General features: G+C 48.0%; 4 protein-coding genes across 5 annotated transcripts in view; 1 reads left to right on the plus strand and 3 right to left on the minus strand.

The window, feature by feature from the left end:
* Positions 1 to 16,581, plus strand: part of LOC125769451 (uncharacterized) — a 451,794-nt gene that overhangs the window by 184,532 nt on the left and 250,681 nt on the right. The gene's annotated exons all lie outside the window — the stretch shown is intronic.
* LOC125768179 (uncharacterized) overlaps positions 1 to 16,581 on the minus strand; it is a 460,049-nt gene that overhangs the window by 60,247 nt on the left and 383,221 nt on the right. The window lies entirely within an intron of this gene.
* Positions 1,795 to 5,755, minus strand: LOC125768703 (uncharacterized). Its single transcript, XM_049436737.1, has 2 exons — positions 2,125 to 5,755; positions 1,795 to 2,023 (listed from the first exon to the last, which is right to left on the minus strand). Exons 1-2 carry the CDS (start codon positions 5,731 to 5,733, stop codon positions 1,913 to 1,915), a joined length of 3,720 nt encoding a protein of 1,239 aa, XP_049292694.1. The 5' UTR covers positions 5,734 to 5,755; the 3' UTR covers positions 1,795 to 1,912.
* LOC125768207 (uncharacterized) lies at positions 5,878 to 7,170 on the minus strand. Its single transcript, XM_049435559.1, has one exon. The coding sequence runs from the start codon at positions 7,168 to 7,170 to the stop codon at positions 5,878 to 5,880; it is 1,293 nt and encodes a 430-aa protein (XP_049291516.1).

Raw genomic sequence — 16,581 nt, forward strand, 5'->3', positions numbered from 1 at the left:
AATGCGGATTTGAAGTCGGTGTAAATGGCATCAACTTGAGGAAAGGAATCTAATTTTGAACAGAGGAAAGAGGTATAACACATAAGGTTTGAGGTTGTGGAGCGTTTAGGAAAGAATCCATGTTGCTGAGGAATGACAAGACGGTGCACCTGATTCAGGAGGAAGGAATGGAGTATGATCTCAAATACCTTGGATAGAGCACACAGTAGTGCTATACCGCGGTATCTGGATACATCGGAAGGGTTACCTTTCTTAAGGATAGGAATAAGCCGGGCTAGCTTCCACAATTTAGGGTAGGTATGGGAATGTAAAGACAGACGAAAAAGTTTAACAATAATGGGAGCTAACACAGAAGCGCAACATTTTAAAACAGAGGCAGGAATGCCATCAGGGCTAGGAGAGAACGAGTGCTTGAGTCTCCTTAAGGCAACAATGACATCATTGGTGTCGATCGGTATCGCGTTAGACGAAGGGTAGGACTCCCGCGGTAGCGAGGATGCACCTCCACCAGCCGGTGCAGAAAAGAGGCCTGAGAAATGTTCAGCTAAAAGAGCACAGATGTCAGTGGCCTTATCCGCGGACCTTGAGCCTATTAACATAGTTGAGGGGATGGAGGAGGACTTCCGCAGCCTATTGACATGAGCCCAGAAAGTACTAGGTTGAGCATAGAAACGGGACTGAAGCCTGCCGAGGTATGAAGAGTACCTGGCTCGATTATAAATGCGGTAGGCCGTGGAAGCGTATTTAAAAAGCCGGCGATGGTACTCCGTTGTGGCACGATGCAAATTGCGAAGCGTTCTAGCTCTGTCTTTACGAAGAGAACGAAGAGTACGATCGGACCAGGGAGGGGACAAGGATGGTTTCAAGCGAGGGCAACATAAAGGAAAAGCAGCCTTAACAATATTTGTGAATTGGTCTACTGCGACATTAGCAGAACAGTAATTGTCTATAAATGACCAGTCGGTCGGCTAGAGATAATTTCACTAAACTTGACGCAGTCTAATTTGCGAATGTTTTACGCACACGTAGCCGTCCGTCAAAGAAAAAAATAAGAGCGAAGTCGTCAATTACAACACGTTACAATTTATTACCACTTGCTTCGTTTAGCAATTAACGCACAGAACAAGAGACCATATCATCGATCGCACGCAGCTTAAATAGTAACTCACGCAGGATGCGGTGAGAGAATTTTACGCATCAAATTCTCTCCCACGCACGCTCCCATATGACACATCGATATCTGACGTGCGAACACGAGGTCATCGGGTCAAGTGCGTATCAAAACGCACGCATTATTTTGAATTTTAAAAAGCGGAGGAACGCATCCTCGCTTGACGGTTTGGAACACCGTTATGTTCCATAACCATTTCTCCCCCCTTTGGGACGCAAGCGACCGTCCCAAATGTTACACGAAGGTGGAGGGTCTTCCTCTCGTTCAGGACTCAAAGGCCGCACGTAGCTACTAGCTGGAGTCGTTGGAGCTTGCCCGTAGCGCGACCGTGGACCCATCGCAGGCTGCATCATAGACTCGTCATCCAAGTTTCCCGCTACCGTTGTAGGGGCCGGCTCAACAGCAGCTGTGCAGTCGATGTCCTCCTCCGTAGCGTCAATCGGAAGTGGCGCCAACAGCCGCACGTTTCGCTTGTAGGTACCGCTGCTTGTGCGAATATCAGCAACGCGTACCATTTCGTCCGGTCCCACGTAGGTTTTCGTGATCACCCCCAATGGCCATCGTCCGACCGGGAGGTTATCATCACCCACTAGCACGATTTGTCCGACTTGTACGTTGGGTGTTCGTCTCGTCCATTTGGCGTTACATCGCAGCTGCGACAGGTACTCAGCTCGCCAGCGTGACCAAAATTGCTGAGCCAATTTTTGCACGCGCTTCCATCTCGTCTTGACACCGTCCGTGTCATCGTCCTGGATGGTAGCGGGAATAGAGAAGGATGCTCGAGCGATCAAGAAGTGCGCTGGCGTGAGCGCTTCTATGGTCCATGGACTGGCGTGGATGGCTGTCAGTGGTCTGGAATTGAGAATTGCAGAAATTTGATGGAGCAAAGTTTGCAACTCGAACAAGTTCAGTTGAGCGCCTCTAGCGGTGGATTTGAATAACCGTTTGGCCACCTTTATATTGGCCTCCCAAAGACCGCCGAAATTTGGGCTCCGCGGTGGGATGAAGGAAAACCGGATTCCCTTCTCGGCAGCTAAGCCCACGAGCTCGTCCTGGAAGGCGCGATTGTTGTATGCCTTGCGTAGCGAACTCAACTCCTTAGCCGCCCCCACGAAGTTGCGGCCGTTGTCCGAGTAGATCGCATCTGGTCTCCCACGTAGGGAAACAAACCGAAGAAGTGCTGAAATGAAAGCAGACGTAGATAGGTTTTCAACCACTTCCAGGTGGATCGCCTTAGTCGTGAAGCAGACGAATAGACACACGAAGACTGTAATCCGCCGCTTCGATTTGGTATGTGGGATTACGTCGAAAGGTCCACACAAATCCACACCCGTATGGGTAAAAGCAGGAGACACGTGCACCCGGGCAGCTGGTAGTTGACCCATTTGTTGCTCGTATTGCCTAGGCCTGGCACGCACGCATACAACACATCGGGATAACACGCCGATTACTGTTCGTCGAAGATCTCGCATCCAGAATCGTGTCCGAAATTCTGCCATCACTAGTTCCGTTCCGGCGTGGAAGTTGTGCTCGTGCAAGTATCGGATGATGGTGCGAGAAAAGGGATGGGACTTCGGTACTAGAATCGGCAATCTCGCTCCATCCGTCATTTCCGCATTCGCCAATCGTCCCTGTACGCATATCAGATTATTCCTTACTATAGGGTTAAGGTGTTGAAGGGGTCCCTTAGAAACAACGTATCCCAGTTTATGCATTTGTTGTGTTTCATTTGGGAAGGACGTAGCTTGCATTACACGCAGTAATAGCTGGAGTCCCTCTTCCAACTCATCCAATAGTAGAGGCCCGTATCTTTTTTCCACGCAGGAGGTAGTTGCCCGTAGCATCGCTGACTTTAGCCGGAAGTTGTGGATGGCTCTATTTAGCCATGCAAAATGTCGTCGCGTCTTGATGAAGGAGTTGTGGTACTTGTACTGAGCCACCAAGTCTTCACATTCCGGTCCTACAGTTGCCGTTAACAATTGCGGTAGCGGTGCAACCTCTTCTAATATGACAACGTCATCAATATTAGGCTGTGGGCATAAATCTGTAACGACAAAGTCCGGACCGTTTAACCAGAACCTCATGGTATCATTTCTCACCAATTTGCTGGCAGGAAGTCCTCTAGATACGATGTCCGCAGGATTGAGCTTCGTTGGCACATAATGCCAGTCGTTGGCGTCGGTCGCAGTCTGTATTTTGCCTACCCGATTTTTCACGAAGACGTCCCATTTCGAGTTGTCGGAACGTATCCAGGCAAGTACGACCTGCGAGTCAGTCCACCATTTGGTTTGTTGGATTCGGGTACCAAACACGTCCTTTATCCTCACGTAGAGTTCTGCCAACAATAGAGCTGCTTGGAGTTCTAATCGAGGCAGCGTCAGCTGCTTTAAAGGCGCTACTCTTGATTTGGAGCAAACAAGTCGCGACTGCCTGTCTCCATTACCATCCACATAGCGTGCGTATATCGCACATCCATATGCCTTTGTTGAAGCATCGCAGAATCCATGTAGGATACTATTTTCAGCTTCGCTTGGTAATGCCATTCTTGGGATGTGAAGCTGACGAAGGATTGGTAGTTGAGCCGTAAACTCATTCCACTTGTCCACTGCGTGATGTGGTACACACTCATCCCATGCCAGATTGTCGCGCCACAAGTCTTGCATGAGGATCTTTGCCGTGACGATCACAGGCTGCAGGATGCCAACCGGATCGTACAGTTTTGCGATTCTTGCTACCAGGCATCGCTTGGTTAGGGAGCTTACAGGCAGGTGAAAGTCGTCGTCGATGATCAGCTGGAACGTATCCTCGGTAGGGCACCATGCTAAACCTAGCATTTTGATGGCCTGCCTATCGCCGATTTGCACCGTAGCATCAAGGTGATCTTCTGGCACCTCGTTAATTACTGTAGGATCATTGGATGCCCATTTCCGCAGCGGCATCCCTCTATTCATGAGCGCGCGTTCCACACCGGAACTAAGCGCACGTAGCTCGTCTGCCGTTGCAGCACCCAAGGACAGGTTATCCACGTAGAATGACCGCTGAATGGCGTCGGCGATTTTGGGATCAAGTGACCGTACTTCATCGCCGGCCTCGTATAACGCCCTACAGGCAAGGTACGAGGAGAAAGCCTCACCATACGTGACAGTACGTAACCGGTACATTTGTGCGGAATCGCTCGTCTTTTCGCGCCATAATATGCACTGCATCCAGGTGTCCGGTTCAGCTACCCAGACTTGGCGGTACATTTTCGCTATGTCAGCCGTCACAACCACTGTCTGCGTCCTGAAGTACAACCATATGTGAAGGAGGTCCGGCTGAATTACTGGACCTATGGCTTGGAGGTCATTGAGTGAAATCCCGCTGGATGATTTCGCACTCGCGTCAAAGACTACACGAAGCTTGGTAGTGGTGGAGTCAGGCTTAATCACACACGAATGTGGAATGACGTAGCGAACCTTATGCAGTTCGCCTGCGGGGACAACAGCCATGTGCCCTAGTTCGAGGTACTCGCGCATGAACTTTCGATACTCCACGTAGGTTGGTTCGTGCCGGGCCAACTTTCGTTCCAAAGACAGCAATCGTCGCTGAGCCTGCTCGATGGAGTCGCCTAGTTGGTTCAACTCCCCCCGTAGGGGAATGCGGACGATATACCGCCCATCATCGGCGATTCTCATATGTCGCTTGAAGTGATCCTCAAGCTCGTGGTTCTTCAACATTGTCTGATCCGGAACTTCAGACGGTAGTTCCTCTACATTCCAAAACCGTTCGAGGCTCACTTTGAGGTCATCGATGCACGTAGCCTTGTGGCAACTCTTCTCGTAGGGACTGGTAGACATGATGGTTCGAAGCATACCTCCAATAACCCATCCGAATTTGGAGTTTTGTAAGATAAGGCCGTTGGGTAGGCGCTGGAATCCTACCCCAATCGAGTCGAAGCATATCCCGGCACCTAGTATGGCGTCAATCGGCCCAGGATTGCAAAAGCTCTCGTCGGCAAGTAGTTTTCCAGCTGGAAGTTTTAATTCGTCCTTCTTGATGCTACGAATGGGTTGCGTGCTAAGTTCCGGTATCACGTAGAAGTTGGAGCTAAAACGGTAGGATCCATTAATTGCCATGACTTTAGTCCGGACTTGGTTCGATACAGGGAGTTTACCACTAATCCCCATTAAAGTTAAACGTCCTGGTAGCAGCGTTAGTTTCAACCGCTTGGCGGCAGTCGCAGTGATGGCTTGGATTTGACAACCAGAGTCAAGTAGACAACGGATCCGTTGCCATTTACCCATCCCGTCCTCAATCAGCACAGCGACGGTTGCCAACAAGACGTAATTGTCCAAGCTATGGACGCTGCTAGTTGTCGTTGAGCTGGAGTGCGACGCAGGAAACACAGAGCACGAACGCTGGACACCACGCGACGGCGTTACACACCGACCGCGTGGATCGGCCATCGCTGGAAATGCACCACCACCACCTGAAGATGGTGGCACGAAGCGAGGGCGGGGCACGGAGCACGAACGCTGGACACCACGCGACGGCGTTACACACCGACCGCGTGGATCGGCCATCGCTGGAAATGTACCACCAGCACCTGAAGATGGTGGCACGAAGCGAGGGCGGGGCACGGAGCACGAACGGGAACGTACTGAGGGAGGCAGGTAACCAGGACACGGAACCACGAAATTTGTACGAAAAGACTCGCAACATAATCGTCACTTCGCTGAATCGTTACTTTCCATATGTAGCATCGTGTGGTGCTTTTTGCTACACATTTGGCACCTTTTCTCACTTGGGCATTGCGCAGCGGCGTGCTGACTGGAAAAACAGTTCACGCACTTACCTTTACCCATTACGTAGTTTACTCGCTCGTACGTTGAGCGAGTTTGCAGTTCGGGACACTGTGGGCCCACATGGCCCTGTTTGTCACACGCGTAACACCGTCGAATGCTTTCCCGGCGGTCCACTGTAGCAACACTCACTCGCGGGGTTCGCGCACTTGTCGACTGTCGGTTGCTTCCTGGATCGACCGTGGCAGCAAGCATCGCTCTTGCTGGTCGCACCTTTGCACTGTTACAATCACGATCTGGACGGATTGCGGCCCTACGCGGTTCGTAATAGATCAAGCTCGACAATCTGTCGAGCTCATCGCGCAATTCCTTCCACGTAGGAATGGTTTGAGCGTCCAGCCTGCGTGAGATCCTTGTGATGGTCTCATCGTCCAGCTTTGACATCACTATAGTGACCAGCAGACCGTCCTCTCCCACGCTAGGCTTACGCCCCGATTCGCCTGCAATCTGTCTTGCAGCTGAAAGCGACGTTTCAACCACGTCGATTATTTTCATCAGCCCATTAGATGACGCCGTAGTCATCTTGGGCAAGTTTGTTATGTGCCGAAAATGACCGAGGAAAGCCACGCGTTTTTTATAAAACCGCTCTTCGAGCTTCTGCCATGCCTTATCAAAAGGCATGCCAGCGTTTTCGAACGCCTCGCAACTATTTCGAGCGATTTCACACCGGTCAAAGCACTTCACCAAAAACGCGTACCGTTCGGCGTCTCCGGTAAGGCCTGCAATGCGCTTCTCGAAGCGCCCCGCGAACGCTGGCCATTCCGACGGATCACCGTTGAACTTCGGTAGTTCAATTCGCGGCAGATGATCCGAACGAGAGGGAGCTGAAGCAAGCGTTACGTCGAACTGAGAGGCAGGTGGGGCTTCAAACACCATCAGTTTCTTCAGCTCACACTTAGCTTGAGCGTAAGCTTCCATAAAAGTTTCACGTCGCGGCTGTGGACCCGCTATCGCCTCTAAACGTAACAGTGCCCTATTTCCTTCGGCCCATAGATCATTGAGGAGCTCCTCCTTGATCTTGGCCATGGATTGGGACATGTTCCCTTCACGAGCCTGCGCTAAATATTTTCCCATTGCGCCTTCCAGCGATGTTAGCTGGCGAGACGCTTCTTTCATCAACTTCTGATCATCCTCCATAATTTTGTCCTCCGTCGACATTGGCACTCGCACGTAGCACAATTGATAAAGTCTAATGCCGCAAAGAACGACAACGTACGTCACGAAAGCACTTTTTTTTTTAAAACAAACGCGAACTCGAGAAATCACACGCAGCGAATCACGTCGGGGTCACCAATGTTTTACGCACACGTAGCCGTCCGCCAAAGAAAAAAATAAGAGCGAAGTCGTCAATTAAAACACGTTACAATTTATTACCACTTGCTTCGTTTAGCAATTAACGCACAGAACAAGAGAGCATATCATCGATCGCACGCAGCTTAAATAGTAACTCACGCAGGATGCGGTGAGAGAATTTTACGCATCAAATTCTCTCCCACGCACGCTCCCATATGACACATCGATATCTGACGTGCGAACACGAGGTCATCGGGTCAAGTGCGTATCAAAACGCACGCATTATTTTGAATTTTAAAAAGCGGAGGAACGCATCCTCGCTTGACGGTTTGGAACACCGTTATGTTCCATAACCAGCGAAAATTGAAGCCTCGCCTAGGTTTAACACTTTGAGCGCGCTGTGACGGAACGGATAGGGATAGCTCGAGAGGGGAGTGATAGTTGTCGATACGTAGGAGAGTCATAGATGCGTAGGAAACGGATGGAGCAGTGCGCATAGAAGATGCGTTCATAAAAAAAGAGATCCAGTTGTCTGTTGAGATTATTAGTGATTCCGGATATTTGTTTGAGATCGAATTCGCTTAGTCCGTCTAAAAGGCAAGAGGAGGAGGGACTGGTGCGTGCGGGGATGTAATGAGCATCGACTGGCGTCCAGGCCAGCCGAGGCTGATTAAAGTCGCCACAGAGCAACAGAATGTCTTTAGTTTTTAAACGAGATTGCACTGCTTCAATGGAACGGAATAGCGCATCTAAGACATCAGTACTAGTCCTAGCATTAGGCGGGATGTAAATAACACCTACGTAGAGGGACAACACATTTAGCTTAATCTGTACCCAAACAAGTTCCAATGTAGAATGTTGAGTATGTGCGATTGAGGCCTTAAGCCGGGAGGCACAGGCAATAAGAACCCCTCCGCCACGAGAGGCGTTACTATTAAACGAATGACGATCGCAACGAAAAATTGAATAATTGTTACCGGAGAAAACTGACGATGGTGTGGAATCGTCCAGCCAGGTTTCCGTAAAAACTATGATGTCGTAGCTGATATCCGAGATAGCGAGCATGAAGTCGGTTAGCTTGGAATTTAGGCCGCGAACATTTTGGTAGTATACGGTGATAGGAACATTGCAAACAGTAGATGTAGTTGTGGGAGACGCGCCAGGCGCTGATGACGACGGCGGGGATGAGATGTGAGATGAGTTGACATACTGGCTCCGGTTAAGGTGTGCATCGTTTCGGTTACATTGGTGGTGCGTGAGAAATGGCTATTGATGTTGCTGTGATGGTGGTGGTGTCGCAGGACGTCCGCTATTATCCGCAGGAGTGTGATCGTTACAGATGGTATCGATGGTTGTAACAGGAACGGTGATGTTGTTGTTTATGCTGGGTTCAGTGCAAGCGGTTTATAGGTGTTGTTATTGCGGCATTATATGCGTTGCGACGGTCGGTAAATTCCTTAAAGATTGTCCCAATCGGCCAAGAAGAACGTGACAGTGCTTTTTCCCGGTGCTCAGTCGACATACCAACTTTGAACGAAGTGAAAGTTAGAGTGCTGAGGTCTCGAACAGCAGGCATTAGTTTGATGGCAGTGACATCTTCGATGCCGATTTGCTCCTTCACAAATGCCTGGACATCCTGGCTAGTGGCGGTCGGCTGAAAGCGCGACAAGTAGAGCCAGAATTTAGGCGATTACGGGGGAAGCAATAACGCGGCATGAGATGATGATTGGAGCCGTGCCAGTGTGGAGTGCGGGAGCAGTAGTCGCGGACGGTGGAGAGCGATCGACAAGGCGTCTTTTTCCAGGATTGGTGACATCGGATGCTGTTGTAGTAGTTAGCGCCAGGGAACTAGTGGTTGTGCGGTGTGTTGCCAGTGAAGTGGTTGCGGCAGTGTGCGTTGTAGGTCGGATAACCAGGCGTTGATCGAGTGTTGATAAAACCGTGCGTTTAATGGTTTCAGTAGCAGCGGCAATGCGAGCGTCAAAATCAGCTGATAACTGAGATTGGAGAGCCGTGAGTGCTGAAGAGAGCTCCTCTTTAACTAGTGTGCGTCCACTACGGCGAATCTCCGAACATTCCGGACACATCCAGAGGAAAAGAGATCCGGCCTTAGTGAGTTCTTTTACAGCTGCACTATTCCCACCAAGGCAAGTACGATGCGCCCAGCGCTTGCAGAATCCGTCGCAAGTGTATTTGTGATGCTCAGACGAAGGAGTGCGCGAGCAGGATAGGCACAGATCGGTCATGATGAGATGAGTGGGGGTCGGTGACCGAAGGATATTGCGCAAAATATAAATTGTAACTAGTCACTAGTCGCGAAACACTTTGAACTTTTCCTAACAAAGGAGGTGATAAACCGGTACAAATCGCCTAACAAAAGGTGCAACTGTGAACACAGCTGATTAATAATGTTGACGTGACTGGAGGTGAGGAGGTTCAAGCTTGAATACAGTCGAAATGCGCAGAATAGCACGGAGCGATTCAGGATTGCGTCTACTCAACGAGAAAGTGGGGAGATGAGATTTGATGTTTAGCAGATATGCTACAACTGCTTATTTTAGGTCATAGTTTAATTTTATCACTTCTGATTGTGGTTGGTTGAATTTAAATAATAAATGAATTAAAAGAACACCCATACCTTTGTTTTGACTACTTTATTTTTTACACCATAAAACATAAAAGTCTGTTTGAATCTCTTTTAGTTATTTATTAATTAGTATAATTATAGCAACAAAATATGTATTTTTGTACACCAATAGCTCATCAGTATTTACCAAAATAAATAAAAATATCAGTGACACCTACAACAGTATATAAGGAGACAAAATTTAACATATAAGAGGGTGAAACTAATAAATTAAATTTATTAAATATTCTTATTCTTCTTTTGTGGCCTGCTCATGGTCGAGCACGTCGCGTAGACATGGCCTGGTCGCCAATCCGTTTCCAGGAAACTCGATCCAGTGCTGCAGTCCTCCATCCACGGCTGCATCCGATCTCCGACAGGTTTGACTCCACCTGATCCACCCAACGAGCTCGCTGTGCTCCTCTCCGCCTCGTGCCGAACGGATCGCTGACGAGCACCTTCCTGGTGGGGCATGAGTCCGGCATCCTCATCACGTGCCCCAGCCATCGTATCCTTCCGGCTTTGACCACCGTCAGGATATCTGCACCGCCAAACAGCTCAGCTAGCTCGTGGTTCATTCTCCTTCTCCACACGCACACACCGCCAAAGACAGTCCTTAGCACCCGCCGTTCGAAAATAGCGAGTGCATTGGCATCCTCCGTTAGCAGAGTCCAGGACTCGTACCCGTAGAGGAGTACCGGACGTATCAGTGTGAAATATATCGTGCATTTCGTGTGTTGCTGGAGCCTTCTGGATCGCAGGAGTTTGTGGAGCCCGTAGTAGGCACGATTTCCCTGAACAATGCGCCTTCGGATTTCGCTGCTCATGTTGTTGTCCGAAGTTACGATCGTACCAAGGTAGCACAACTCCTCTACCACCTCGAGTATCCTTCCGGCTTTGACCACCGTCAGGATATCTGCACCGCCAAACAGCTCAGCTAGCTCGTGGTTCATTCTCCTTCTCCACACGCACACACCGCCAAAGACAGTCCTTAGCACCCGCCGTTCGAAAATAGCGAGTGCATTGGCATCCTCCGTTAGCAGAGTCCAGGACTCGTACCCGTAGAGGAGTACCGGACGTATCAGTGTGAAATATATCGTGCATTTCGTGTGTTGCTGGAGCCTTCTGGATCGCAGGAGTTTGTGGAGCCCGTAGTAGGCACGATTTCCCTGAACAATGCGCCTTCGGATTTCGCTGCTCATGTTGTTGTCCGAAGTTACGATCGTACCAAGGTAGCACAACTCCTCTACCACCTCGAGATCGTCGCCGTCAACTGATACTCTGCTCCCGAGTCGGGCTCTATCACGGTCAGAGGCTCCGGCAAGCAGGTACTTTGTCTTCGTCGTATTGATCCTCAATCCAATTCTGTCGGCCTCGCGTTTCAGTCGGGTGTACGCGTCGCACACCGCCGCAGATGTCCGTCCGATGATGTCGATGTCATCCGCGAAGCCGAGGAATTGGAGAGAACGGGTGAAAATCGTGCCCCGGATGTCGAAGCCCGCGCTTCTCATGACACCTTCCAGAGCGATGTTAAACAGCAAACAGGAGAGTCCGTCCCCTTGCCTCAGACCCCGGTGAGATTCGAACGATTCCGACTGCATGTTCGATACTCTCTCCTTGCACTGCACCCTGTCCATAGTGGCCATCAACAGCCGTACCAGCTTCCCAGGGAATCCGTACTGCTGCATGGTGTTCCATAGTTCGGTCCGATCGATGGTATCGTAGGCCGCCTTAAAGTCAATGAACAGGTGGTGCGTGGGGATCTGATGCTCTCGGCACTTCTGGAGGATCTGCCGTAGAGTAAAGATTTGGTCGGTGGTCGATTTGCCTCCAACAAATCCAGCTTGGTAGCTTCCGACGAAATCTGTGGCAAGGGGCGCAAGTCTGCAGAAGAGTATTCGGGACAGGATCTTGTAGGCAGCATTCAGGACTGTGATGGCTCGGAAGTTAGCACAGTCCAGTCTGTCGCCCTATTTGTACACTGGGTGTATGACACCCAGCTTCCACTCGTCCGGTAGTTCTTCCTGGTCCCAAATTCTTACGATCAGCCGATGCATAAGCGCGGCAAGCCTCTCCGGGCCCATCTTAAACAACTCTGCCACCAGCCCATCGCTGCCAGCTGACTTGTTACGTTTCAGCTGTTTGATGGCACTGATGACTTCGTCCAAGGATGGTGGGGGCACTTCGTCATCCTGCTGGCTGTCGCAATACTGCTCTCCTCTGCTTCCTGCAGAGGTCTCCCCTGCATCTGCTCCGTTCAGGTGCCTGTCGAAGTAGCACTTCCACCTGTCGATCACCTCTCGCTCGTCCGACAGGATATCTCCCTCCTCGTTGCGGCACATAGCGGTTATGGGAGTGAAACCGCCTCGTGCCGCATTCAGCATCCTGTAGAACTTACGAGTTTCCCCCGACTGGGATAGCTGCTGCATCAGTTGCTCATCCGACTCTTCGAAGCTGCGCTTCTTGTCTTGGAAGAGTCGGGTCTGCTGCCTTCTCAGTCGTCTGTAGACTTCCACGTTCTGCCTGGTCTCGCGCTGGAGCATGCGAGTACGCGCTGCGTTCTTCTCGGATAGTGCTCGCCTGCACTCATCATCAAACCATTCCTTCCTCTGAACTACTACTACTACCATTCCTACTGAAAAATATTTCAGTATCACTAAATACTACCTCACTTGCTATTCTTCTATTTTTTTTTCTATTTCTATTTTTTTATTATATTGTTCTGAGGTTCTTTGATGGTTTCTGTAATCATTTTTGCTTCATTTGCGAGTGTTTTTCTGTTTATGTTTTTATTTTCTATCTTTTCGTTATTTATTTTGGGGCTTACGTCTTCTTCACTAGTTTCTTCCAGTTTCCTTTTTTCTGTATTTTTTTGAATTTGTTTGTTTTCACCGATTACGATTTTTGAAAAAATTTCTTTGGTGTATATTGTTGGTATTGCAGGTACTATTTCTCTCCTTTTTCTCCTGGCTTCTCTCATAGTTATTCTTTGCACTGTTTGAATGTTTTTATTTCAACCTCATCTTTCCACACAGGACATTCTTTGTCGAGAGCTGTGTGGTTTTCACCGCACGCAGTGCATCTCGCCGGGTTTTCACATATTTCGTGGAAGTTTTCACCGCATTTAGCACAGGTTTTTCCTCTGGTGCATTTATTTTTTGTGTGGCCGAAGCGCATACAATTCATGCATCTCATTGGGTTGGGAATAAATAATTCAACTTTTGCTGTGAAATATCCAACATCGACTTTCCTGGGCAACACTGTTAATTTGAAGGTTAAGATGGCTGTTCTTGTGTTGAAGAATTCGCCATCTTTTCCTTTTCTTTTCATAATATATGCCACCGTAACGTTTTGTGGCTTTAGCCCCTCCAGCAATTCCTCGTCCGTCAAAAACTTGCAGGCATCGCAACGTATTATGCCTTTGCTAGTATTTAAAGTTTTATGTTCAAAGACCCTGACCTGCACTTCGTTATCACCATGGTTCAGATTAATGTTTTTCAATTTCGTGGCTTCTCTGTGATTCTTTAAACGCATCAGAATTTTACCGTCCCTTAAAAGCGTCGTTTCTAAAAACCTGCCTCCAATCGCCATTTCCGATGCCTTTGCAAACAGGAAGGGATTGTAGCTTGCTAGTGTTTTGCCGGTTGTTGCACTTTCCACCACCGTGAAGATTTAGCTCTTTTCAGCAGGCCATTTTTAAATGCCCGTTGGAAGTTTCGAGGTACGGTTTCCATGCGTACCTTTACATCTCCACAACGATACACACCAGACACTAGTGTGACCAGAGCTACCGATTTTTGATAAGCCTACAGATTCACAGACGAGCACCCTGAAACTACCGATTTTTCATGATTCCAACGAAAATCACAGATTTTTCTTAATATTAGTCAAGAACCCATAAATGCATGTCCTAATTCATTTTTCATGGCAATATCTATTGTGTGCAAACCACACGTAACGAAGAAAATAATCTGGTCACTCTGCACACGAGGTACGCTTTTTCACACATATGCTCAAATGACCGTATCGCGATCTGTCAAATCTTTTGTGTATTTTTTTACAGCGCAGTTGTTAATGCATTAGGGATAAGCCCACTTTCATATTATACCCACTTTGGCTATGAGTCACAACAACAGCGCCTACGTAATGGTCACAGCTTTTTCACAAGCGTCGTGAATTATTTTCTCTTCCTATCTTTTGATGAACTATTCTAAACTTGACTCAAAATTTTACAAAAATGTGTATGTTCTTTCAAAATTAAAAAAGAAAACACCTTTCACAATAATCATTAACATGTTAAGAACTGTTTTATTTTTTGTGCAACAATAAACAAACCTATAAAACAGCCTATTTGTTCAAATTTTTCATTTGCTCATCTACCAATGCTGCTGCTTCTTGAGCCTCTGCGAGGATTTTTGCCTTTTTCGATTCTAATTCCTTCATTGCTTGGTTCGTTGTTCTTTTCCTAGAATTTTCTTTGTCTTTATTTATTTTTTCTCTCTTCTTCTGTTCGAGGCTTTCCAAGCAGCGTCCATGGGCGTTTCGGGCATACTTAATAAGCGATTTATTGATGTCGACAGCTAGAACACCGCCAACGTTCAAAACAGCTTCGTACACCATTCGTTGTGCAACTAAACATTCGTCAGTTAAGTTTATAACCAAGCACTCTTTATTTTATGAAAAGCCTCGCTTCAGCGTTGCATTGCCCCGAGATAAAATCATCTTGCCATGGGGATTAGTTGCTTTAATTGCCACTGTAGCATATCTGCTAAACATCAAATCATTACCATACAAGAAATATTAATTAGCACATTGAAAACTCGTCAAAGTTTATGATTGATACAGAAACAAATCGTATGCAGGTAGATACCAAAAGGGACCCTTGTAAAATCCTTTCATGCGGACAAAATAAATAAACGTACAACCCGAGGAACATGTTTTAAGAAAGCCATAAAATACGAAACACAGTACTTGGCAACATGAAGAAAACTAAATATGCACATCCATACAAATTACAATATACAGAAACTAATTGTACCTAATTAGGAACCAGGCGAAAGCCTAAGAAAACAAAGCATAAGGCAAACAGGATGTATAAATTATTTTTTTATTTTATTACATGATTACGGCTTTTGCCGTATTGTCAGCCACAGAGGGCTGAGGTAATTACAATTTTCACAAGGCATTTCCTCCTTGTATTTTACCTTATCCCGGGCATACTCGGTTGTGATAGTGCGTTTTGTGATTACTGCTATTGTTGATGCTATGTATTGTTGGTGTGGGTTGAATTGTTCGAAGTTCTATTGATTTTTGTGCGTATTGTTGTTGAATCCATGTGGGTAATTGTCTATACTGGTTCTATTGTTTGATGGTGGTGCTGGTGAAAATGGTGAGTACACCAATAGCGGTCTTGTCCCTCGTTGCTTGGGGGCTGCACAGGACTGTAACAAACAAACAACAATTAGGATATTGTGGACAGCACAAAACACCCTGTCTGCCTACCTTTTGCGGCTCTGGTGTTATCCTCGAAGACGACTGTTTCCTCAACGGCTTGGCTAAGGCACTACAAAAAACATGTAAGGACGAATACAACACAACGGATAACGAAAGGTATAGGAGGAAGGAAAAGGAGGGAAAATAGGGATAGGATTCAAAGGAGAAGACCGTTGACCCTGGCGAAGCGAAAGACAAGCCTCATGTACCTCAGGTCCCCGCAAGCCAAAACATCTCGGATCGGTGTATCCGGCTGTCTGCCGATGGCCTCAACTGCGCTTATCAAGCAGGGTCTCGCAGCTTCGAATTCCACGCAGGACCACAGAAGGTGATCCACATCGTGGAACCCAATGCCGCAGCCACAGACTTTCGTCTGAGCCAGATTAATACGTTGTAGATGTGCATCCAGAGCGAAATGATTCGACATGAGTCGCGACATCATCCTAATGAATGCACGATCTACAGAGAGCCCACCGAACCAAGGCCGCAGGGACACTTGCGGAGAGATCGAGAAAAGGTATCGCCCTAGTTCATCCGCCTCCCACATGCTCTGCCAGCGAGACAGGAAAAGTTGCTGTGGAAAACGAAGGAACTCTTGGGCAGAGATTGGTCGGTCGTAAAATGCGCCCTCTCTGACGCCTGTTTTGGCCAGTGAGTCTGCCTTCTCATTGCCGGGAATTCCACAATGAGAGGGGACCCAGATTTGCGAGATTCTGTACGCCTTGTCGAACATTGAGCCAAGAAGTTCAATGATTTTTATGGTAAGGTAATCCTGACTCTTAATAGCCTTTGGGGATCTCAGTGATTCAATAGCACTAAGGCTATCTGTAAAAACGAAATACTGGTCCGGAGGACTCGCTGCTATCAGTAATAGTGCGTAAAAGATTGCGGCTAGCTCTGCGGTGTAAACACTACACGGCTGGCGCAATTTGTAGAAAGCTTCGGTGGACTCGCTAAAGACACCGAAGCCTATTCCCTCCTCAGAGGATGATCCATCAGTGTAGTACTGGCTTATTTGGTCAAGATGGCCATACTTGTTCATGAAAATGCCCGGAACTACCCTCGGGCGAAGATCATTGGGTATGGTCTTAATTTCCTCGCGCAGCGAGGTATCTGTTGTTAAAATGGAACTATAGGTCTCAGGAAGGACAGCACGG

This window comes from Anopheles funestus, chromosome X, assembly GCF_943734845.2.
Source record: "Anopheles funestus chromosome X, idAnoFuneDA-416_04, whole genome shotgun sequence".
NCBI classification, from domain to species: Eukaryota; Metazoa; Arthropoda; class Insecta; order Diptera; family Culicidae; genus Anopheles; species Anopheles funestus.

Excerpts from the sequence above, each read along its gene's own strand:
- LOC125768703 (XM_049436737.1), bottom strand. The coding sequence starts at position 5,733 with ATGGCCGATCCACGCGGTCGGTGTGTAACGCCGTCGCGTGGTGTCCAG. Across the intron at positions 2,024-2,124 it reads TTTGGGAGGCCAATATAAAG|ACCACTGACAGCCATCCACG; the intron begins GTGGCCAAACGG and ends TCTCAATTCCAG.
- LOC125768207 (XM_049435559.1), bottom strand. The coding sequence starts at position 7,170 with ATGTCGACGGAGGACAAAATTATGGAGGATGATCAGAAGTTGATGAAA.